This window comes from Polypterus senegalus, chromosome 6 (assembly GCF_016835505.1).
Source record: "Polypterus senegalus isolate Bchr_013 chromosome 6, ASM1683550v1, whole genome shotgun sequence".
Lineage (NCBI taxonomy): Eukaryota > Metazoa > Chordata > Cladistia > Polypteriformes > Polypteridae > Polypterus > Polypterus senegalus.
This window is the reverse complement of record NC_053159.1, coordinates 2,514,929-2,539,755: the sequence shown is the minus strand read 5'-3', so window position 1 is coordinate 2,539,755 and position 24,827 is coordinate 2,514,929. Positions and strand designations below refer to the sequence as shown.

Below are 24,827 nucleotides of genomic sequence, written 5' to 3'. Positions count from 1 at the left end.
TGAGGCAGGACTGGGAAATCAAAGAGCAAATGGATGGCATGAAGAAGGTGGTGCTCCACTAGTTGGGTCCTCACCCTTCAACATGTCACTACTGAAAATGGCCATAGATCAGCAGGGAATACAAAGGGGCTTCAGGGTCCCGTCCCCCCACTTTGAAACATCAACAAACCCCCACCAAGTTAACGATGACCACCCAACACACCTGAGAAGTTGGAGAAGAGCCGGCAGAAGGGCGAGAACCTGTTCCGGTGGAGCCACTGTTGGGCATCCTGAATGGAGGCAGTAGGGTGAAGGTTCTAGATGGTGAACAGAAGAAGAAGAGACCCTGAAAAACAAACCAAGTAGCATGCCCACCCTGACAGATCTCTAGATATCACAAGGGTCTCGGCCAGACTGGGCTCTTCTCGTACTTACATCGCTGCAGGTTGGGAGGAGCAGGTCCGCTTGATGGGTGGGAGAGCAGTTTCTACAAAAAACAACCCAAAATGATCACAAGGGTGAGACAACGGGCAGCACTTTGACCTTTGGGTCAATCAGAGCAGACCAGGTGAAGTTTCTGATTGAACGCCTGTCGAGGGGGCACCCAATGGATTGACTCTTTTCCCAGGTTACCCAGCAGTTGCCCTCCACCCAAAGCTGCCTTTCCTGGCACTTTGTTTCCCCGAAGCGTATTAGTAGGGACCATCAAACCCGCACCTCACGCTGTCCCGACGTATTCAGTGACTGCCAGGTTTGTGGTGGTGCTCATCACGCTACAGAAAGCACAGAAGTCGCCATTCAAGGAAAAGAACAGACGATACTTGAAAGTGACCTGTCAGTGCCCTCATTCAAGGTGTGCCCACTGGCTCCCCTCACACGACGGTCGTGTCTGTCATTTATTGGTCAACAATTGGCTCGTCTCGACACAGGAAAGGACAAATGGGGGATGCCAATTGGCAAGTCTTTACTAGAGGGGGCTACTGTAGGACTCTTAGTGACCCACAGTGCCTACATTTCAGTCCGGCGTTCTGCACGCTGCAGGTCATCAGGACTTCAGAAAACACAGAAACGAGGAGCTTTGACACGACTGGCGTAACCAACGCACCTCTAGCTATGAGGGTGTGAAAGTTTAGACGAGGAGCACAGCATGTTGGCACTTCGACGAAACATACCAAGCATCAATGGAAAAGATCAAGCGGGCACGGAGATCTCAAACAGAAGAACCCTGGATAGGAATGTGAACCACAAGTGGGTGGAGTTTACAAATAAAATTAAAAATATAGCGCCTTTGGAAAGTCTGCAGCGCCTTCACTGTTCACACGTGTTGTTACAGCCCGGGGCTTCACCGAGCAACACTCATCCCCCCCGATACGATAAAGCGAAAACAGGAGTTTAGAAAATTTGAGCAAATGTATGAAAAATAAACTGAAATCTCACACAAAAAAAAAAAAAAAACAAATCAGGAATTTCTAGTTACGTGGGACACTCCAGTCCTTGCCAACAGAAAAACGGAGGCAAGGAAAGAGGACAGTGATCAGGGTAGTGGAATGGGGCAGCATGTTGCATGCTGGTTAGGAGATACAAGGACAAATTTCACTGTACAAGTAACAGTAATTCACCTTAGGAAACAAAAATACAACAAAGGACAAGTGTCTTAGTATCCATCTGGCTGCATTCCAACAGATGGTTCATCACAATCATTTGCAGTAATAAAATGCATTGCAATTGACCTTCCAACAGATGGCACATCAGTATGCAGCAGGACACTACACCGCATTTGTCATTCCAGTGTATGGCACACCACAAACATTAACACTGCTTCTACAAATCCCATACCAAATGGCATATAAGAGACATCTGCATTGCATTTGTCATTCCAACCGATGGCACACCACAAACATTAATACCCCAGGATGACTGCGCTGCTTTTGTAATTCCAGTGGACGGCACATCAGACATTGGGGTGGTCCTTACAACTGCTTCAAAGTAGCTTGTCTAGTTTCGGGGGGCCAAACTGTAATTCATTTTGCTTGGATTGACTTGCTAGATCTTGATCCAAAAGGTACAGGAGTTAATCTCCAACACTGCTTTTACGAATCCCATACCAAATGGCTTATAAAAGACATGCATTGCATTTGTCATTCCAACTGATGGTGCATCAAAAACATTTGCACTGATGAATTTTATTAGTACAAAAGTTTGAAAGACAAATGCAATTTTCTTTTTTACTTCATGCACTACAATACACATTCCAAATAACGGTGCACTGCAAATGTTGATGCCGAGGTCTCCACCGATTGCGGAGATTTCAACCCGATTTAGAGGGGTAGCACAGCTGGTGTCCCCATAATCCTATAGAGAAACACAGCTGGACAAAGACGGGGTAACTGAAGTGTCCGTCAGTAATGAGAGGGGGGAGGCAAAAAATAAAAGAACATATGAAGACACGCAGATGAAAATGTGCCACACGTGGTATTAAACCACTGCCAACAATTATGAGGCGATTTCCAATATGCTGCTGATCTTTCACGTCTGAAACTTCCAAGGCCATCTAGATGCTTTGCCAACTGCGGTCATCCCCAACAAACTACACAAGATGCCATAACAGGGTCCAGTGATGGTTATATGCAGAGCCCGTCACAGCAAATTTAAGAGACAATGACGTGTCATGACTAAAGAGTGAGCCCCCCTGCCATGGAGGACTGCGTCCCAAAAGATGTAACCATTGAAGTGACCCTAACTGTGGAAAAAAATGCTGCTGCTTTTAAAAACTACAAATGACAGCCCACCTTCAGTTCCAGCAGGACCACCGAGCTGCCACCCAATGGGTGCCCCCCATTTATATGCCACACAGGACTCACCAACAGCATTAAAAAAAACTGGCGGGGATCGGCCCCTGTATTAGAGATTTACGGGGTCTCTGGGCATCCTAGGCCACGAACACACACTGCTGCCATCCTGGCACTCGTTTCATTACATCACAAGCCATTTGGTAATGATGCCCAGTATGAAGCGTGACCCCGATTTGGTCCTCTTGTCACATAACAGAATTAGGAAGGTGCTGACATACCCGTCACCAAGGCTGAAGCTGGTCGGAGAGCTGTTGTAACCGGGCGATGGAGTGTTATTAACACAGGGCACATCCGGCCACGGGGAGCACTAAAGAATAAAAGAGGAAAACAAATGGCAAGGCTGAAAAAAAGAGGACTGGCAGCTGGCACAGTTTTGCCAACAGTGACCTTTTCATGGACAGCCCAGAAATGAACACAGCAGGGATTGAGCTGCCCATCATCCAGCCCCTGTGGCATGAAGACCAGTAGGGAGCAGACTGGGCAGGGTGGACTATTGGAGCCCCTCCCCTTAAAACCTCCCTCAAAAGGCCCCGCCCTCCTGGCATCCTTACCTCCGTCAGGACCGTAGTGTCATAGGAGGGCTGATATTTCTCTTTTTCCAGGGCATTCCTCTTCTCCATCTTTTCTCGGTCCGTTTTTTGCTTCCTGTCGGCTCCTTTAGGCTACAAAATATTACGGATACTCCTGCTATTCTTATTAGACATGGCGCACACAAGACAGGCGGGCAGACAGGCTGGGCACTTTATACTCCATGCAGCGGATTCAGAAAGTACCCAGACCCCAGCACTTTATTGAGATACCCATTTCATTTTTAAAATGGAGAAATTTGCCATGTCTGCCCGCCAATCCACACACACAAATAACCCGGAATGACAAAATGAAAACGGGTTTACAGAAAGTTTTGAGAATTTGTTATTCAAACTGAGGTCTCTCGTTCATTAAAGTTTGAAGGAGTCCCAATGGAGCAACTCAAGGCTTCAACAAGCATATTGCTGCGTTATTCTCATTGTCTGATTGAGCCAAGTGCTGCTGTGATCTTTTGTTGTTTAAAATAAATTAAAAGGAAAACCCAAAACACCCCCCTAAATGGTAACCCCAACCCTGACAGCCCACAACCGGGCGCAGCACATCAGCATTCGCGTCAAGCGAGTTTGGCCCAACTGTGCCCCATCCGCGGTAAAAAGGAGGCGTTCAGCCCACGGCTCTCTCTTCATACACTTACAGGCCAGAAGACGCAGAATCTTTGGGGTGGGCATTTCGCTCCGTTTGTTGGCGAAGCTCTCCATTTGTCATTTCCATTGGGTAATGAGATCGCGGGTGCAAGCTGCCGAAATGAGCTTTCTCCGCAGGGTGGCTGGGCTCTCCCTTAAGAGATCAGCTGAGAAGCACAGACATCTGGGAGAGGCTCGCAGTTCAGCCGCGGACCCTCCACATCGAGGGGGTTTCGGAATCTGATACGGATGGGCACAACTGGCTGAGAGGAGACCCCTGGGAAGATCCAGAGCTCGCAGAGAGGATTAGGTCTCCCCGATGACCTAGGAACACCTTGGGACGCTAACAGTGTGGCTGGGGAAAGGGACATATGGGCCACCCTGCTGGGACTGTTGCCCCCGTGAGTCGGCTTCGGATAAGCGGTGGAAAAAAATGAACGAATGAAGGATATTGCTCAGAAAAGAGCAGGCGGCGGCCTTTTAACGAAGGTCCATATCCATACGTCACGTTACGTTCTCATTGAGTAACGGGGTCCACCGCCTCTCATTCAGGCGGCGCAGACTCATCGCTCTGAAAGTCGTCAGCTTCATTAAGGACACGCAAGATGCCAAAGGATTACTGGGAGTGCCAGTGACAAAAAAATACCCCGTGGTCAAGACATGCCAAGGTGTGAATACTGGGAGGGCGAGAAGAAAACCGAAAGGGCAGCACAAAATGGAAGGTCAAAAATGGTGACAGAGGTCGATGCCAGAGCAGTGTGGTATAGCGGGCCCGCGGCTTACTTGTTAAATAAATAAATCGGCGCACTCGTGGCTAATAGAGGGGGTGTGGTCATGTGGCCGGAGCGGTTCTCTGTCACGACATGCTGCGGGCATCTCCTCAATTATGTGCACAGGTGAGGAATCGTCCGTATCCATGATTGATGCCAGGAGCTGCTAATCGCCACACCTGTGCCACGTCCCCATTATATATAGTAGGAGCGCGAGTACGGTGCGAGAGAACGATGATCGAAAGAACGCAGGTCAGAGGAGGCGAAAGACGACGACGCTGGAAGTGAAGGAGTTGGGGTGTGTGTGTGTGTGTGTGTGTGTGTGTGAGAGAGGGCAGGCTCGCTGGGAAGTGAGCCCTAGCGGGGTGTTTGGATGGCACCCGAGGGCAGTTTGATTGGGTGGCTCCTGCTGAGCACTTTGGAGGCGCAGGAGTGACCAGAAGGCGGTTGGCTCACAGTATAAGGGCGAGGAAGGCAGCAGGAGTCCGCTTTGGGACTGGAACCCCAGCATGAGCACCCCCAGCCGTTGGTGGACCCCAAGTCTCGGTCCGGCTAGTGGTGCCATACGGAGCCAGCAGGAGGCGACACCGGGACCTGCTTTAAAAAGACATTTTTCAACGGAAATATTTATTGGATGTTAACCTCCACTCTTTTAATGGATTTATGAACATTTTGATGGCACTGCACTATCGATTTGGATGCTGGTTTTGTTTTAATTAAAGCACCGTTTTGCACTTTGCACCGTTCCCCTCACTTCGTTTTGCTGTCTTCACTGATCAGCTCATCTGATTACATTACCGACAGTGTCGGGTTCAAGAGCTCCCAAAAGGGAGATGGGAGTGTGGAGCGAAACCCGCATCGTCACAAGCAGACCTTCAAGTGAACAGGGGGACCCAAAGAGTCGAGGAGTGCGCAGCTGCAGCCACGTCCATATTGTCCCTTCCTGTGACGTCACTGGTGGGTACACGATTAGATTTAAATTAAATTAGATTTAAATAAAGGACTGGTGTGAAAGAAAATGAACTGTACAACATCAGAATTAAAATCCTCACAAAAACAAAATAGAGAAAATGACAAAAAAAAAATGACAAAAGGACATTCAAAGTGGCCGATACTATAAACTGGTCATGCCCAAGACATGCCAACGCACTGAAATGTCAAAGCGGAGATCTGAGCCCGCCACAGTGCTCGCCCTGTGCCATGTGCAGCTGAAATAACAAGCGCCAGAGGGGCACTTTATTGGCTCAGTGGCAGGGACCACCACCTTCATCATCATCATCATCATCAATAAAGCATTGGAGTTCTACGCACCTTGAATACTTTGACCTGGCAGCTGGCCGAGTGCACGTGCTCGCTGTACTCTCCGTTGTCATTCTGTCGGAACGTGTCGATCTGTATCCGGAAGGGAACTCCCTTCTCTCCGCCGTGCTTCCTCGGGGTGAACTCCGTGCTGATGCAGTGGACCTGCGAAAAACACACGGCGTCAGACCGAGGGGCTCAGCCGGCCGCCATTCTGCTAGCGGAGGTGCCACGCGGCCTTCCAGCACGACACAAATTCGGGATCAGGGGGCTGCTTTGTTGTCCAACCAAAAACGGCCCTTTAAACTTCCATAAAGGCTATAAAGAAGACCACCCCCCTGAAGGCCACATCACGTTCGACGACTTTATTATTATTATTATTATTACGCTTATTTTAACTTCACTGGTTTGTTGTCTGGTACAAATCTAGAAATTGATATTTAATTCACTTCCTATTGTCCAAATGACTTGCAATTTTGCACACTCACTCACTTCCAATGACAATACATGAATCAATAATCAGTTTCACTAACTGATCAATTAATCCATGTTAATTTAGAAATGAAATATTCATATGAAGAACAGTTCAAGGTTTCACCAATAGATGGCGCTAGTAACAGATAGAAATATTAAAGGAAGTGGTAAAAATATTGATTACAAAATTACACTAAAACAAACCCAAGACTAAAAAGCTGAAAATATATTATTAACCCTACCCCTATAATAATAAATATAATATAATATAATATAAAATCAATTTTCAGTCATAGCTTACATTAAATCTTAGCGAGTCAGAGGCAGTCGGCAGTGGACTACCGTGAATGAGAGTCACGTCATGCAACAAACCCGACGTCTCCATCCAAAAAGTAACATGAAACCGGTTGGACGTCTTTAGTTGTAGTGGCGGACCCCGCGTGCCTGACAGCGGACAGCCAATGAATGCCCACCCAGAGGCACAGTGTGTGAGGAATGACCAACGCAGGCAGAAGGGAAGCCCCCTGCCCGATTTACTTTTTACCATTCTGTTGTGGTACGTGACGGAGCGAGACTGCGGCTCAACTCGCCCTTCATACAGCACCAGCCATGTCAGGCAGCATGCTATTGGCCGTCGTAAGAAAGGGGCGGGTACAAACGTGCCGGACGGTCGGCAGTTCATCACTAAATCTGACAAGCGAGATGAGCAGTAGAGCCGTCGAGTGCGACGGGCCCTGCGATTAGAAGTCGAGGGGCTGCGAGGTCACTTTGGAGTCTGAACCCCTTTACAGCTGTGCAGCTACCCCTGCTGGAGAAGACGACACACCGCCACCTGGAAAGTGCCACTTCACTTCACTTCAGTCCACACCGTCACAGGTTCCATGACACCAAATCTGTCACTTTGGATGGTGACGTTTAGATTGTAGCAACACAGAAGCAGTTGGACTCCAAGTCCAAAGTTGGGGCTCTCAAGTTCAGTTCTGGAGTCCGACTGTGGCTATAAATTTGATGCCAGCCAGCAGCCACAACCACATGTACCTCAGAAGAGGTCAACCACCTGAAGCCAAGTGCGGTCAAGCCTGGCCAGTACTTGGAATGGAGACCATCTAGGAAAAGCTTGGGTTGGTGTTGGTGAGGCCAGTAGGGGGGCCTGTGGTCTGTGCGTGGATCCCAATGCAATGACGGGGACCCTGGGCTGTAAAAATGGCACCGCCCTTCAGATGAGGCGTAAAACCAAGGTCCCGACTCTCTGGGCATCCCGATGTCCTGGCTAAACTGCCCACCACGGCCTGGTCATTGTGGCCCCCTAATCATCCCCTGTTCCTTATCAGCAATCTCTCTCACGACCAAACCGCTAATGTGTGGCGAGTGTACTTGCATAAAAATGGCTGACATCGCATCGCCCAGGTGGTGCCATCCATTAGTGGTGGTTGAAGTGGTTCCCCGCCCACTGAGGTGCCTTAAGTAGTGAGAAGCGAGCTATTAAATGTAAAGAATTACTATTGTTATTACAGTATTACTACAACCACCAATTCCACAAACCAGTGGGTCACGGAGACGTCCAACTGATGCCCTTTCTTCTGATAAAAGTGTGCCAGTGTGAGGTTTACCTTTAGAAGACATGCGTCTTTCGGCCCAAGTTTTAAAGGCGCTGCTTTCTTTTACGGTTTTCATTTTAATGTCCCTTTTCCGGTGGACTTTGCTCCCTTAATTGTTCCCAAACACGGTTTTCATAGTGAAGAGCACTGGAGACGTGGGTGGTCTCGCACACATTTTACTCTCACAAGACCCCGCCGAGCCTCACAGGTCCTGCCCGTGTTCAGCTTTAGCAGAACGGACCCAAGCTCGGTGTGCGGCCTACTAACGAATAACCAAATAAAAATGGATACCTGAATGAAGACAGACGCCCTCTTCGAAGGGTCCCACAGAAATTCAATGGTGTTCAGCTGCGTCGGATTGGCTCGCGGCTCCACAATGCCAACCGACAGCGGGACGTCTGTCAGAACAAAAGAAAAGGACAGAAGAGCTCCGTCAACACAGAGAAGAGCAACCTGCAACAGCCCGGCTCCGTCCCCCCACCACAAGGCCTGAAGGACCCTCGACCTTCATTAAGACAGAAAATCAGCTTAACGGACTGGCACCCCCATTGGGGGCAGCAGGACAGTTGGCGGCTTACAAATGGGGTCGTCTTCTTACTGGCTCGAGTCCAGCTCTGCACTCTTCTTTAGGTCAGCGGTACCCACTTAGAACTTTTAAGACCCCCGTTGCACCAACAAAAGTCATTTTCGGGCAGCAATCATTTTTTTCAGGTACAATGAACAGGTAAGGACTGGCGCGAGAGGTGAGATCCGAGGTTGTGTCGCGCTGCACCATTACGTCCAGGCTCTGCTTGGCGGAGTTTGTCAGTTGGCTTTGCGAGGTCTTGGGGTCAAATGTGACACTCCTGTGTGTTGAAGTGCTCAAAGTTCTCTCTGTTTAGGACAAAACTCGGCGGCTCTTCCTACATTCCTTCCTTTTTTTTTTTTTAATTTACACTTCCCAGGGTTACTTTTCCACGTCTTTTGGGTCAGTCCTGACCCACAACGGACCTCCCAGTGTGTACAGCAGAAATGACTGGAATTCAGGACAAGCAGAGGACACGCAAGCCAAGAAACGCCAACCAGGAGGTCAAGACCCTGAACGGAAGTCAAACACACGAACAAGGAATTGAGAACCCGGGAAACAGAGTGCCAAGTGTCATGGGGAGTACCCGTCAAACTCGGATTAGTACTGTCACACTGCTGATGTCACGGCTGGATGGCCAATCGCAGGCAGCCAGTTTAAGTCTGCCACTTGACTGGATGGCACGTCTGCCCCGGGACCCCCAGGGAAAAGCTTGAACCGCAGGCTAGTTTGGCATCATGGCAGCACCTTGGGTGTCAACTGGCAATTGGCTTTGTGCCATCTGAATGGATCCATCCATCTATTTCGGAGGAGGACCCCTTTTAATAAAATGTTATAAGTTTAATAAACAAACTCCAGATCAGCGTCTGTCCAGTTCAGGGCCGGCTGGCCACCTATTGGACTTTTTTTAAGTGATGCAGCAGACCTCCTGCCCCTCTTGCCAGGTGACGCACCACGCAGGGCACTCTGCACAACTCACCAAACCGGCATGGCCGATGCGACTCCAGGCGCCCACTTCTTACCGATGTCGAGGATTCGGTCGCCAGGCCTGCTCCATCTCCAGCCCTCCAGCTGCTGGTGCTCCGTGTACTGCAAACGGCGGTCATGAAAGACCACGCGAAGAATACTCTGAAAGACAAGGGCCAGGACACGCCATTAAAAGAGGGGTCATCTCCGGGGGGCTCACAAATCAGCCCCCCGACAGACATTGGAGTCTGCAGTCTGGCTTGATGAGCTTGTAAAACACGAGACCCCCACGTTTCAGCCAGCTGGAGTCCACCACAGATATCTTCAGCCATAGTTTCTGGACGAGGACAAAGGCCACATACCCCCCACCAATTGCAGCCCCCCAGCTCGTTAGCCTACCTTGACATACTTGCTGCTCAGATCCGTGTACTCCACTAGTTTTCGGTTGTCAAGCAAGCGGATTTCATAAGATTGGCCTGCATTTGGAGAAAGCAAACAGAAATGCCCTTTAATATGCGGGGAAGACATAAGCCCCCGAAACCCCCTGGACCACCAGGATGTTGCACATTCCCACCCCTCAGTATTTGAGAAGTCATTGGCGGGGCGATTGGGGCACTTCAAATAACTGGCACTTTACAAGTCACACCAAAGCAGACCACCGACCAGTGGGATACGAGGAAAGCTGGAGGGGTCCGCAGAGACAAAGGACGGGCCGACGTCAACGTCCTGAAAACGGATGTCAAACCAGAATCACAAGCCAGGCGGCCTCGCTCACACAAAACGCTAAGTTTACACCAACACTCCCTCCGGGGTTTCCAGACTCGGATCACATTTTACACCAAAACCGCACGACGGCGGAGCTTTTGAGGCTGGAAGTCGGTGCTCCATACGTGCCAATGAACTCCATTTCAGTTCGGATCACTCACATCTGACCCGAGTTTAAACGGTCAAATCGGAAATCGGCTTCATTACGTTGTCATCTCTGTGCCTCGTGCAGCACATTGTCGGTCACACACGTGCGACTGGGAGACACCTAAAGGGCCCAAATGATAGGAATTACCACGCCAGGCCAGGGGGCGGCGAGGGGCACCGACTTTCTTTCTCAATCCCCTTGCAGACCATCTGTGGGAAATCCCGCACGGTTCTGGCGCCACTGATGACGTCACTTCCGGTCCCCGGCCTATAAAGCCACCATCTTTAGCAACCAAAGTCAGTTCTGTTCTGGACTCGGACTTGTAAAGTGATTAAAGGGTCAAGTAATTGTGAGACGTTCACAACAGTGATGGCCGATGCAGGAGGCAGACGGCGAGGAAACGATTTTTACTGCATTTCCGCACCGACTCGCCATATTTAGAAAATAAGCTCAGCTTTTGGAATGTAGAAAAGTGAAGAACATGCAGGGGAGCCACGAGGTTCTGCAGAAACAACACGGGAATTTCACACAAGCGGACAGAAAGGCTCCCACCACGGAGGACCATGACCCTAAAAATCTCGTGTGGACTACTAAAGTCGAGATGCCCTCCCCAAAATGAGGTTTTTCTAGTTGGGACCCCAACTCCTTACGGTTTTCTTGTTACAATACTAGACACGCTTGCAGTTCTGGTGAAGCTCATTCCACGTCTCTAGAGGTTCCTTCATCCTCAGGTCGGCGACATTTCCGTCATCAAAACTCAAAATCTCTCCAAGGGTACCCTGTGATGGACTGGCGCCCTGTCCAGGGTTGGGTTTGTGCCTGCCTTGTGCCACGTGGTAGCTGGGGTGGGCTCCAGCACCCAGGACCCTGTTTAGAAGACGATCTCTCCAGAAATCCGACAGCCCCCCGGACTTCACGTCTGCAGCCTTCCATCTCCCAAGTCAAAGGCAGCTGCTTCATTTTCAGCCGTCTAAGATTTGTCAACTGTGCACCTCACTGCATCCATATTGTCACCTGGACCTTTGCTCCAAAGCGACTTGCAAATCACAACACAACAGCCGATTCTGTACTTGTGTGGGTCACGCTGGTCCACCACCCAGTAGGACCCTCGGAGAACAGCTGGACCCCAGCAGATGGAGGGACTCAGCTGGTCAGAGCGACTTTGTATTATATAGCGCCTTTCAAGCCAAGGTGGTCCTGTGCACATACGACTGGGAAATTCTTACTTGCACAGAGACAACAGTGCTGAGATAACTAAATGAAAATAAAGGAGACACAGCAGCAGCATCTCTCACACACACACACACAGTAGATATACATAGATAGTGACGCTCCTTTATCTTTATATAGCGCCTTTCTAACATGAACAGATGGCAAGTGTGTTGTAGAAGTGACACTCATGGCCGGTCCTACACTCAGCACCACAACCACTAGAGGGCATCACTGCCAAATACTGTACTGCAGATGGGACCCCTTGCTTCGGGGGCACTGAATGGGCTGGGCGTGGGGGGCACAGAACGTGGCCTGTCTGTGCAGGTCTGGCCCAGGGGGCTGCAGCTTCCACCTTGTATACCGGGGGTCCTCAATCTCAGTCCGTTTGATTTGCCCCTAAAGCGGTACACAGATATTTTTTGGGGGGGTGTGTGGGGTTCACTTTACTTCGCCCGCTTGTTGCGGTTCAGAACCCTCAGTTGCAAATTTTACTTTTCCACGATGTTTCCCGTTTTTTCTAAGCATGAGATGCGAAAGACAAAGAAACCAGCAGGCCTTCGGATAATTTGGCTCCATTAAAAATCCGAGTATCTGCAACACGAAGTGCGCGTCTTAATAAAATGTTGAGAACAGAAGAAACCTGACAGACGAGAGGAGACCCCTCGCTCCACCCGTCGCCCGCTTGTTTCGCGAACAGCTCAGCCGTCCCGACGTCTCCTCCAGATTCTTCTTAAAAGTTCTCCAGGTTTCCACTTCCACTCCATGTCTTGGTAGTTTGTTTCTGAGTCACGCAGCTCTTTGCGTAAAGGGGGGTCCTAAACGCCCTTCCCCTTCATTTCCACCGATTCACCGTTAAACTGACCGAATGGCGCTGGGGCCGCTTTATCCGATGCCTTTGAGGATTTTAAATACTTGCTGGAGGTCCCCACGCCGTCTCCTCCGCTCACACCATCAGGTTTAATTCTCAGAGTCGTAGTACGCCATGTCCTCAAGTCCCATGATGCACTTGGTTGCTCTCCTCTGCACGGCTTCAGGTGCCGCAATGTCTTTCTAATACTGCGGTGACCAGAACTGCACACAGGACCCCACATTGGGGGTCCCACTAGTGGGCTTTGTGGTCTGAGCAGAACGTCCTTCAGCTTATATTCTAATAGAAGGAAATGAGAAAGAAAAGGGAAGGGCCGCGAAATCCACAAGACGGACAGAAAAGGAAACTCTACAATGACAAGGGAAGGGGTGGGCACAGAAACAAGCGGCCCCCCAGGACAGGTGACTGAGGACCCCCGGTATACATTAATGAATAATAACATTACAAGGATTGCATCTTAAGATGAAATGCCCAATAAAAAGATGGCAGCCATAGACAAAATGAAGAAGAGTGCGTTCGTTTCTCTTCACGTTAAAAACACTGCAGGCTCACAGTCGCCGAACCTCCAGCGTAACAAAACGTTTTCAGGAGCACAAAGGCTTCCAGTCGTCTAGAAAGGGTCTCAAAACTCAGGCAGACCGGGTAAAGGGTCCTTAGCTCAGTGCCCTTGAATAACAAAACGCCCAAAATCAGCGTCGCCAGTGCTCACCAGTCATATTCACCCGCTGCCCGTCAAGGCCACTCTTACCCCTTCATCAGGGTCACACAAGCCGGGGTATAAAAATCGATGGATTACATCACATTAAGGCTAAAACATTCCACACAAAGATCTGCTGTAGTCGGGGGGGTACGCAACAAAGCCTCCCCTACAAGGGAGCATTCAGAAACCCACCCAAGGCAAACAAACCACCTTCACTTTCACTTACAAAATGACCCCTCAGCCCACTTTAAAGGGCCAAGTTCTGCTGTGCAAGGAACGTCAGTATCCACCTTAAGAAGGAGGACAAGTGTTTGTATGTCCATCTGGTTGCTACGTCGCTCTAATTCCAACAGATGGAGCGTCAGACATGTGGAGTAATAAAACACATTGCATTTGTCACTCCAACAGACGGCGCACCACAAAACATTAGCACTGCTTTTATAAAGCCCATACCAAGTGGCATAGAACAGAGACACATGCATTGCATTTGTCATTCCAACAGATGGCACATACTTTTGAGACACAAAGTCAACCCCTTTTGGAAGACGAAGCAGACTCCCAGAATTCAATAGTAGTGGCAGGTCAGTGTTGTGAACCAAAGACCCCAAGGGGCCTCTAACAATCTCATAGAGGGGTAACTGCAGCTTGAGACCCCACATCAAAGAAGAAGCAGCGTGGCAATCGAAGGGGGGCTTACAAAGTGGTCAGATCAGGCAGCTGTGAAAGCAGCACGTTAGTTAGGGTTCAGTTCATTCTTGTATAGCGCCTTTCACGGAGTCCTCAGGTAAAAATGCCCTTTTCTAAATAACGAACTACAGAATTAGCAGACAAAGAGACAATGGGGGCCTTCAATAATGAAAACAGAAACATGTGGCGCCACCTCGGGAGACCTCCTAGTAAGAGACCAGCTGGCCTTCCTCCATCACGGACCCTCGATTCTGCTGTCCCCCCAAACCAGACTGGGAGAAGCACTGACCAGTAACCACCTGTACTCGGTGGGTGTTCTGTCACAGGTGGGCTCGACAAAGTGGACACGTCGCAGGCTCACAAATGGAGTGCTGCAGGGGACCATTCTTATGTTTGACCAATCAGGTAAGCTTGGGTTGGTGCTCGAGGAGGTGCCAGTAGGGGGCACATACCCAGTGGTCTGTGTGGGGATCCCGATGCCCCTGAGCAACGTCGGGGACCCTGGGCTGTAACTATTACTGCCATCGTAAACCGAGGTCCTGACCCCCAGTGGTCTTAAACAAATCCTGGGCATCCTATGAAAAGAGTGGCTCTGTCGTCATTAAACTGCCCACCACAGCCCGGTCATTCTGGCTCCCAATTACCCAACCCCCCACGAGTCATCTCCCTCACCTCTTTGCCAACCAAACGGGTGGCAAGTGTACGGACACAGAAATGGCTGCCGTCACTCCACCCAGGTGGACGCTACAGGTGGTGGTGCCTGAAGTGGCTCCCCACGGTCAGCGTAAAGCGCTTTGAGTGGCTAAAAGCACGCCAAGGACTGTATGATGGCCAAGCGGAAATGAGCGGAATGCGAACGGGTCAAACCAGTCCGAGCAGCAAACAAGCAGGGCGTCACTTTGTTATAAAGATTTACAGCGGGCAACCAGAAAAGGGCAAGAATGGACCTCAGAGGGGGCACAGACCACCTGGTGTGAACATCGCAGCCTAGTGACAGAGCGCATGCGCCACCTTACCTTGGTTCAGGTACGTGAGGGTCTCGTCGTGCAGCTTGACCGCCGGCGACGTGGCGGCACACAGGATGTACTGAAATGGAGGCACTTTGGATTCGTTTTCAGGAGAGAGCTGGGGTTCTTCCTGCTTGAAGATTGGCAGAGCCAGCACATCACTGAAAGCAGAGGGGACATCAGGGTCAGAGGCACAGCGTGGACAGGCATATGTCACCAAGGCCGCCTCCATGTCATCACAAACGGTTTAATTACCATAATGACATCGCAGGGCAGCCGAGGTCTTACAATATGGCCAGCTTTAAAGGACACTTGGCATGAGTTAGCCCACCATCCACAACCAGGCTCCTCTTGACAGTCCGATTAGAGAGGACGTGCGACACCAAGTCTCCTCAAGCTCGGGACACATACAGAAGCCACGCTGGTTTATAAATGAATATAATTTATATAGTGCCTTTCAGACTCGGGACCACCAACTGCGCCTTTATGAAACAGTCCAGAGGAGTCACACCTGGGCGCCCGTCACCCATCCAGGGGCTGAGCCAGCATGTCACACAATGGACTTCACACAGAAGCTGGCAGAGCCTTGACTCCTTCAAAAGGGCCAATTATGGAGTAATTATTAATAATTTAAATTATGGAGGGGAAACAACAACAAAAAAAACACACAAACATCACTGGAATCAAATTGTGAAAACGTTAGGAGGACGCCAGACTGTGGGACAAGCCCTGAGGAGCAGTGTGGCGGTCAAATGACTAGGGGGGGGCAACTCAATCACAAACGGAGACATCACGCTTGGTGTAAGGCGCTATATATAACTTACTCTAATCCTCAGAGCTCGAGACCCTTGGAATGGAAGCCATCAGAAACAAAGCACTTGGATGGTCTACTCTGGACTTGACCCACCTCAGCTTTATGAGCACACTGGGCACAGAACAGTAACACGAGACCCCCAGAAGTCCAGGGCGGGCTCCCATTAAGCTGCACTCGGCACTCCTCCAGACCCTGAACTGCATAAATGGGCCAGAGGGTGGGCTCGTCTTATGTGCTGAATTTGAAAATCCAAGCCTATGACGATCTTAGCGCAGGACTCCATTATGAGATGAAGAGACCCCGAGGGACGCCGGGCAGGCAACCAACAAGGTGGGGCAATCGGGAGATCAACTGACGCTTGAGGAAATACAAGAGCAGCTCTGAACGGGACCTGAACTACTCAAACATGGGAGCCCACCTGCCACCAATTCCCACGATATTAAATATTATACAATCCCACTGCTGCCACCACGTTTGACCCTCTGGAACACGAAAGCCTGCGTCCAGACGTACCTTTAATTTTGCGAATGCACAAATCAGAGCTCAGGCGGACAAGGATTTGAAGCCCGTCCTGCCAGATTTTGGTGCCCAGTAGATACGTTACCTTCCCCAAATGTCCCAGTTTCTGTCAGCAGAACACAATGAAGAGGAATCGGAGCCTAACAGCCAGCAGATGGCAAGACGAGGCGCACCAACAGAACTGTTCAAACTAGGGGCCCGATGGCAGAGAGCCCCCCAGACAGGAGATGTTGCAGAAGCCCACCTCTGGCACCACGTGGGGCCCACCGACATCATCTATCCTGACGTCCACACAGGCCATGAGGAGTTGAAGCCTGCCCTGGCACATTTTGGTGCACAGCAGGTACGTCTCTGTAGGGGGCAGTGATCTCCCACAGGACCCTTGAACGCAGACGTCCAGAACTTTTATTGTATATTAATCTAATATTTAATGTCTGGAGGCAGAGTTCCTAATTTGATCTTTTTCTGTGCTATCGTTCCTTCTTTACCCGTTCGAGTATTTCTGAAGCCTTTTGAGCAAAGGAAAGGCACTATATATAAAAAAAAGCATGATAATCGTTACTTTTATTAGACACTGGCACCAATATGGAGTCGCCAAGAGGCAGAGCATCACAGCTTTGGTGTGAAAAAGGAAATCCACACGGACCCCCAGGAGAAAAACACAGAAGATGCTCCAGCAGGGGTCCAAGTATTTTGCAGCAGCACTGCCAACTGCTGTGCCACCCGAGTTATAGGCGTGCTTAATAAAGCAGGCCTAACTAAATACAGCATCACGAGGGTAGCGGGCAGAAATCGGAGAACATCTCCGCTGTGCAGGGTGGGCGTCAGGGTCAAAAGGGAATAACAAATGTTGGGAAGCAAACAGGAAATGAAAATCAATCAACTGCAATGGCATATTCTCCTCCAATTGAATTCCTGCATCACAATAAGAATGTGCCAATCAAGAGAGGCGATGCCAGCTGTGCCCAAGTCCATCTACAACGGCATCACAGAGCTGCCAGTCCCAAGCCTTGTGCCTCCTCAAAGGCTGCTGGTTTTCATTTTCATCCCCCATGTTTCTGTGCAAGAGATTTTGTCCCCCAGCTGCCCCCCTGCAGATCCTGAGGGACCCTCCTGAAAATCAAGACTGCCAAGACCACCCAAAATGGCCTGCTGGACTGATGTTGTGGCATTAACATTTCTCGTAGTGAGGACTGCCAGTTTCCTTTAAATATGCCAGCCTGAACCAAGCGACCAGTCCCGATGACAAAGTGTCCCATTCAGGATCAAGTGGCAGTCCTAGTGAATGTCACTCAAGACTCTCTATGTAGACACTTGGAGCCCAGTGAGGGTTAAACCCGCAGCCTTGTGGTTTGTTATCCAAGGGTGCCAAGCGATAATCAGTCAGACATTTTATTACTGAGCCACAACCCGAGTCAATGCCATCTTCAGGCTTGCTGCTCATATTCGTACCAAGTGACCATCTGCTCACACAGCAGCTTCACCACTAGGGGGCAACAATCAGGACTTCCATCCATCTCTTTCCTAATCGGCTTATTCTGCTCAGGATCGTCGGCAGGCCAACACTGGGCACATAGGCAGGAGCCAGTCCTGGAGGGGGCACCACCTGGCCCACTGGCAGCACTTCTATATGAACACCAGTGATGGGGGGTTTCCATGTGAAGCCAGTTGCTCAGTACAGTCTCATGGCTTACAGTCTGATGCACTCGATAATGGGGGCTGCAGAATAAGGACTTTTATAGCGCCTTTTTTCTAGTCCACTTTATTCTGGGACACAATTTGTCAAATGTATGTGTCACATACTGACACACATTGGTAATTCTAAACTGGCAACTCATGTGCGTTTGTATGCGTCTGTGTATTCACCCAGTGATGGACTGGCGTCCCGTCCAGGGATTGTTCCTGCTTCACCCAGTGCTGCCCCAGTTGGCTCCAGCTTGCCCTCCCCTGGGATACAGTGGGTTTGTTAAACGGATGGATGGATGGATGGATAATGAAGACCTTTGTCCCCAAATTTCTACAGCTGGCAATTTAAGTGGCACCTTTAATTTCCGAGAAAGCTGGCAATGGCAGAGATCTTGTGGTTTTATATAGCGCCTTTTTACAGTGAACGCCATCCCCTGGACACATGAAATTCTCAGACCTGCTTCAGCCCATCCAAGGTCTGAGCTGCGGGGGCCAGGGCCCACCTTGACAGGACTGGGTGGAAAGTGGGTAAAAATCCTAAAGGGGGCACCAGTCTGTCGCACACCCCCTCAGACTCCCATGGGGCCAATTTAGAGCTGCCAGTCAGGTTGTGGGATTACAAACATAAAAAGGTCGGAGATGGGGAGAACATGCAGAGGACCACCCAGAATGTCTGGACATAGTGATTGAAAATGCAGGAGGGCGAAGTTCTAACCGCTGGACCACCCGATACGATACTGGGGGTCACACAACAAGTCGGTGAAGGCTGAACACACGGGGCCTCACCCGCTAAGCCATCCAGCCCGGGCAGAAGAAGAATCTTGAAATCCCGTGCTGTTTATTCTAATATAGCGCCTTTCATGGAGCAGGACGACAGGATCTCAGCTTAGATATAAATTCTCACTTTACTGTACAAGTCACATCAGGAGACCGACAGCTTCAGGATTGTCAAACAGCGTGAACGAGCCCTCCGTTTTCTAAACACTCCCTACATTATTAAAATAATCAGAAACTTCCTTCTTGGACTCCATGCCTGGCATGTCGTGTGGCAGTCTTTTAGGAAAGTTCAAAATGTCCAAAGCTCAAAAGTCACAAAGTGTTCTCCTAGACAGAGGAGTCGGTTGGAATGAGAGTCTAAGGTGCCAGGGAAGGCAACGATATCCCACAGCCACCGAATGGCAATGTGAGAAGCAGTGGCGGTCGGAGAGTTCGGAGTCTGCCCTCCCGGCGTAAGGCACCATATAGGCCCTCACGTCTGATCCACAGACCCGCTGAACGGAAGCCATCAGAAATGAGGCAACGGGATCTTCTCCTTCTGAGCCTAAGCCACGTCAGAATTACAGGATGAAAAGAAATCGGAGCCCACCTGCCACTGAACAGTCACCATGTCCGTGGTCGGCCCCCCACTTCTCAGGACCCCAAATTGCATCAACAGGCTACAAAATGAACAAAACCAAAAGGTCATAGGAGGTGAGAAACACACCGTCTTCGACGCTGAACGATCACCTGTCACACGAGGCGGCTCTCCCTTTACTCCTCCACATTGCTGTGTTCTTACAAAGGAGCGGAACAAAATCCAACCGGGAACCGATGGATCGAATAAGCAAATGGACAGCTCCCGATGCTCCTGATCGCATAATTAACAAAGGACACACAGCAACACATAAGGGCAACCTGCTGTGCCACTTGGCTCCTCCGCCCGACCCCGGGGGGCACATTCCTCAAGTCTCTGCTGCCAGAAAGCGTTGATGAAAAGGATGAAAGTCAGGACTGTCAGCTGTCACTCTCTCAACTAGCGATTACTTAACGGGGTCAACGTGACCGTCTACAGCGTGGACCACCACCTTCAGACCCTCACAAGGCAGGGTGAATCGGGACAAATCATCCCATCCAGGTCCATCGCAGAGACCACCGGCGCGGGGATGGGGGGCATTAAGGGGGCCACACCTGCAGCCAAGAACTGAATTAGCAAATGTGAAAGACGACAAAGACTCTGCCTTCACCTGCTAGGTGGGCCACCCGGAGAGATTCAAATAAAGCCCACCCCGGGATGGAAAATAAATGTGAAAACCCGAACAGGTGCAATTCTTAATAATAAAAAGTCGGAAGGAGTGCAAGGTGCCAGAATTCGGGGTATCGACAAAAAACGGAAGGACGGCCGTCATGGAACAGAAGTGCAGACGTCATAAAACAAGAACTGCGGTGTCAAATATTGGAAATAGTCAGAGGTGGGCTGCCATATAAATGAGTCAAGTCGAAAGGTCCTCGACTGTAATGGAAATCCGCTGATGGAGGTCCACAGGTGGCTTTGACCCCTAGTGGAGGATCAAACTCCAAAACTAACCTCGTATTCGTAATCGGCGACCTTGACATACTCTAAAATGACAGCCCACACGCCCAAGTTTGACATTCGTCATTTTGAACCTTCTGGGAGGGCGAGGACCACCGGTCAAGAATCAAATATCAAAAATAGGCAACCGCAAAAGATCATCAAATGACACTCCACGCGCCGGTGTGAACGACCCCCATTTGAGACCCCTTGTATCCCATTGGGGTCCGTTGATGCACAACCTCAGACTCTGTCATAAGGGTCTCAAAATGTGGTCCAGCAACTGACTAAAAATGAGGGGTTTTGGGTGTAAAAAGCCAAAAATGGGGAGACCCTGAAAAAGCACGGCGTCTGACATAAAGTGACATCAAGTTGAATGGTATGTCACACGAGGGGGTGGCACAGGACAAAAATGAAGTGACCTCAAAGCGTTCAGAAGTCCTTCTCATTAACACAACAATACAAATAATTAGAAAAAAGAAAGTTACAGCAGCCAACCTTAACCCACTAAAAACATCCAAATTAATGGCGGTGGTCTCGTCCGCCTGGCCTTAGACCTCCTTTTGCAGTCTGACAAATGTGAATGGCAAATGGCTGAATCACGTGATGCCATCACTTCACAGCCGACCACCTAGGGGGCGCCAGTCTTCTATAGAAAGCTCAGTGTGTGTACCTGTGTGTGCGTTTGTGTTTGTTATGCAAATCCACACCTCTGGTCCAATCAAATCCTGCTCTCTCTCACACACACACATCACACACATCACACTTTGTCAGGATGAGACCAGACACTCCTTTGGGAACCAACATTTCGACTTGAGAGGTCGGTGAAGTTTATTTTGATCTTTTTTTTTTTTCGCCTCCATCTTTTTTTTTACTACAGTCGGTTTTAAAAACAGTGCCACCTGGTGGCTGACCTGTGTCACTGGACCAGAGCAACGGAAACACCAGAACAGACGGACCAAAAGGACCAGAGCTTCAAATGAGCTGCCAGGCCATCACCTGGGGCTGCTGCTAGTGCCAGCCTGAGACCCTCTGGTATCCCTGATGGGCAGGAACACTCGGGGTTCAACAGCCACACCTCTCACACACATTCAGAAAGGGACAAATCAAAGGCAGTGTCCTGTACGTCACTCTGTCTCATCAGTCGGGGCCACTTTGTCAGGTTGCTGCATTTCCCGACTTTTCTTTTTCGTTTTGGACTCGCAGTGCGGCTGAGCGGGCGCTACTGGATCCGATTTCAGCTCCCACGTGGCTGTTAAAGTTGGACTCAAATCGTTAGGGAGTTGATGAAGATCATAAAGCCGCTCCTCATAAACTAGGAGTTTCACACACGCGCACTCCACTCTGCGCACGCGCGCATACACACACTCCACTCTGCGCACTCCCGGCTTCACTCAGTCAGGTGCGATGGAGAGGTCACGTGAACCGACCCTGCGCGTCAGTTCCCGCAGACCAATCAGAAAGCAGCCCATCTTTACGGTTTTACAACTTGCGACGACGAAAGTAACGCAGCCGACCACTCAGAAGAGAAAAGCGAGAGAACGCAACGCGGACAGGCAGCGTGACGACAAAAACTGACGGACGGACGGCGAGCAAAAGGTCACAGCATCGCCCTCAGCGTCAAAGAAACGCTGGGGCAGCAATGACGACCCCCACAGGTGCACTGGCTCTCCGACCTTCACGAGCCGCCACTGCTATTCGACTGACCCAAACTATGGGGTAAAGCTGAAAGGCGCTATAAAATGTGTTGGACTGACGGACAGCGTGCCTAGAGCTTTATATCGGTTTCCTCGGCACGCCTGTTTTTCCTTTTTAATTCTAATGAGAAGTCGTTGTTTTTTCATTATACTGTATGGTATTTCATTTTTTTCCAAATTGATTTCATTCTTTTTTAATTGTACCTTATTTCTAATTCAATTATTTTAAATGTTGCTTTATATTAATGTATTCTATTTTCGCTTTTCTATTTTAAAATTCTATTTTTATTTTTGAAGTTGATTTAATCTTTTTTATGTTGTATTTAGACTTTCATTTTTCATTTTCATTAAAATTTTCTATTTTTTCAAATCATTAAATTCTATTTTAACCAGTTGTTGTAGTTCTATTTTTATTCTGTAATTCTATTTGCATTTTATTAAAATTTTATTCCATTTGTAATTGTACTTTACTTAATTTTTAATACGTTGGTACCCCAATTGATTTTTTTCTCATTCTTAATTTATACTATTTTTTTAATTTTGGAATTATATTTTATTTTTGTTATTTTCTTCTGGTTTTTCGAATTAATTTAATTAGATTTTTTATTAAATGTCATTCTATCTTTAAATGTATTTTATTTATTTCATTTTATTATTTTTAATCTTTTATTGAATTTATTAAAAACCATGTTGAATTCCATACAATCAAGTCAAAATCTAAGAAAGAAAAAAAAACATTTTAGTTCAGTTATATTTTGCACATTTTAATTTATTTTAATTGCATTGGCACCCGCACGCCTCTGTCGCTTGACCAGTTTATGGGAATCTCACATTTCAAGAGCGCTACTCTGGCAGGGGCTTTCAGCTTCCTTTTTAAAAAAAAAAAAAACTATGAAAGGGTCTCCAGATTTTAGTCGATTGTGCCAGTCGTAGATCGGGCGGCGGGTTCAAATTAATCAGTCGTCCATGGACGTTGCGCGTGCCCCCCGTACCTGTGTGTGTTTTCCAAAGACGCGGACCCTCTTAAATATGCTGGTTCTTTAATGGTGGTCGCTAAAACACTACACTCGGATCTTTTTATATTAAACTGCAGGTACTTTGAGAAGATTCCTAACCAGTGGACAAAACAGAAATCAGTTAAGGTCATGGATGGCGACCAAGCAGGACACTGCCAGGTCAAGAACACCTGAGGAGAGCCCGTGTGGCCGTACGCGGCGAGGACCCCACTGATGTGTCACACTTCTCTTATCAGCTACTTACGGTAATGTGGGGACCCTGTTGGGCTCCGACCACCCCGCGAGCCTCTCGTTGTGCGATATGCGCATTTATATAAACGGGGGAACTTTGGCTTTTTACAGAAGCTCAATAAATAAATAAATACGTAGACAAGAAGATCATTTGTAATGAAGTGGCACAAGTCTGAAGAAGCCAAGAGTGAAAAGTCGAACTCGAAAGGTGGGCAGTGGTGGGTCAAGTCCCTTTTCACCAGAGGCTCGGAAAAACACGATCCAGAAGAATCGGGTCCGGCGCCTTGAATGAGAACAGCATTGGGTAGCCCGCTACTGCCTGGCATCCCACCCAGGGAACGGTGGTGCTTTCTGCTCGTTATGCAAAGGAGGTACCAACGCGTGAAACTGAGTGAAAAACGACAAGGGGTTGGATTGGGGGCTAAAGCCGCGGGGCCTGCGCTGAATTTGACACCTCAAAGTGACTCCCTAACGTCCGTGAAGAGGCGAGCAGTCCAGGGTTTGATCTCGCGAGCGTGGCTGCAGGAGAAGTCAACTGACAAATGGAACCCGATTTGGACTTCAACGATAGCTTCTTAGCGTGGCGCCGGCCCAGCGACTGTCCTGCGAGAACCTGCCATCAGTGCAGCCAACGCAACGCGACATCATCTCACGAACAGACCGACGTCGGCTTCAAGCACAACCGGGGGGCACCCATCAGCCGAGCCCACCGCACCGCACCGCGTCCCAACAGGACCCTTGGGATGGGAAATCCTGCGAGATGCGCCCTGGCGTGTCACAGGTAAACAAACGCACGTGCGTACCGCTGAGAAGCTCAATGCGCCTCGCCCTTAGGACCAGGAGCTTCCCGGCGGGGTACCCGGGGTCGGAGTCTGCTGGCACCACGGCCCCGTCCCACCCCTGTAGCCATCGGACGGCTGGCACTTACCGCAGGTAGCTGGAGGCGTTGTGCTGATGGTAGGGCTCGGGCTGCGTGTGCCAAAACAGCATGGCGAAAGAAAGAAGACAGAAAGGAATGAGCGAGCGAGCGAGCGTCCGTCGCGGAGTCAGGTGCACAGGTGAGGCGGCGGCTCCTCTTCGACTCTTTTATTTCCACACTGACGTGTGGGGGCCGCGAGCGCCGTTTAAAGTGACCTCGGCGTGCGCGCGAACACTCCCACCTGCTGATGGTGGAGTCGGCCGGGGCAGACGCGCTTGTCCTCCTTGACCTCCGCGCACCTTCAGGGAGGGCCCGCCTGAGCCCCGCCCACTGTTTGTTTTCTTTTCTGTTTACAATCAGGTGAGATAATTAAAAAAAAAAAAAAAAAGTGAAAGGACCGGACACACCCATGAAGAGGAGGCGGAAGTGCGCAGGTAACCGAATGAGAGGGGCGCCGGCGCGCAGACCCCCGGGTCAGCTCATCCTGCCGGAGCTCCGAACAAGGAAAGTCCAAA

At 49.6% G+C, this 24,827-nt stretch overlaps 1 protein-coding gene across 2 annotated transcripts in view; it reads right to left on the bottom strand.

The window, feature by feature from the left end:
* tfcp2l1 (transcription factor CP2-like 1) overlaps positions 1–24,579 on the bottom strand; it is a 37,378-nt gene extending 12,799 nt beyond the window's left edge. The window contains exons 1-10 of one of the 2 annotated variants that reach the window (XM_039755276.1): positions 24,322–24,579; positions 15,111–15,262; positions 10,114–10,190; positions 9,771–9,876; positions 8,475–8,581; positions 6,124–6,276; positions 3,383–3,493; positions 3,050–3,138; positions 415–466; positions 203–296 (exon numbers count right to left, since the gene is read on the bottom strand). In XM_039755276.1, the coding sequence (XP_039611210.1) occupies positions 203–296; positions 415–466; positions 3,050–3,138; positions 3,383–3,493; positions 6,124–6,276; positions 8,475–8,581; positions 9,771–9,876; positions 10,114–10,190; positions 15,111–15,262; positions 24,322–24,383 (1,003 nt within the window). In that variant the 5' untranslated portion in view covers positions 24,384–24,579. Of the gene's footprint in view, positions 1–202; positions 297–414; positions 467–3,049; positions 3,139–3,382; positions 3,494–6,123; positions 6,277–8,474; positions 8,582–9,727; positions 9,877–10,113; positions 10,191–15,110; positions 15,263–24,321 lie in introns of both variants that reach the window. The other variant, XM_039755277.1, reaches the window with a different exon arrangement.
* Between the last annotated feature and the right edge of the window lie 248 nt (positions 24,580–24,827).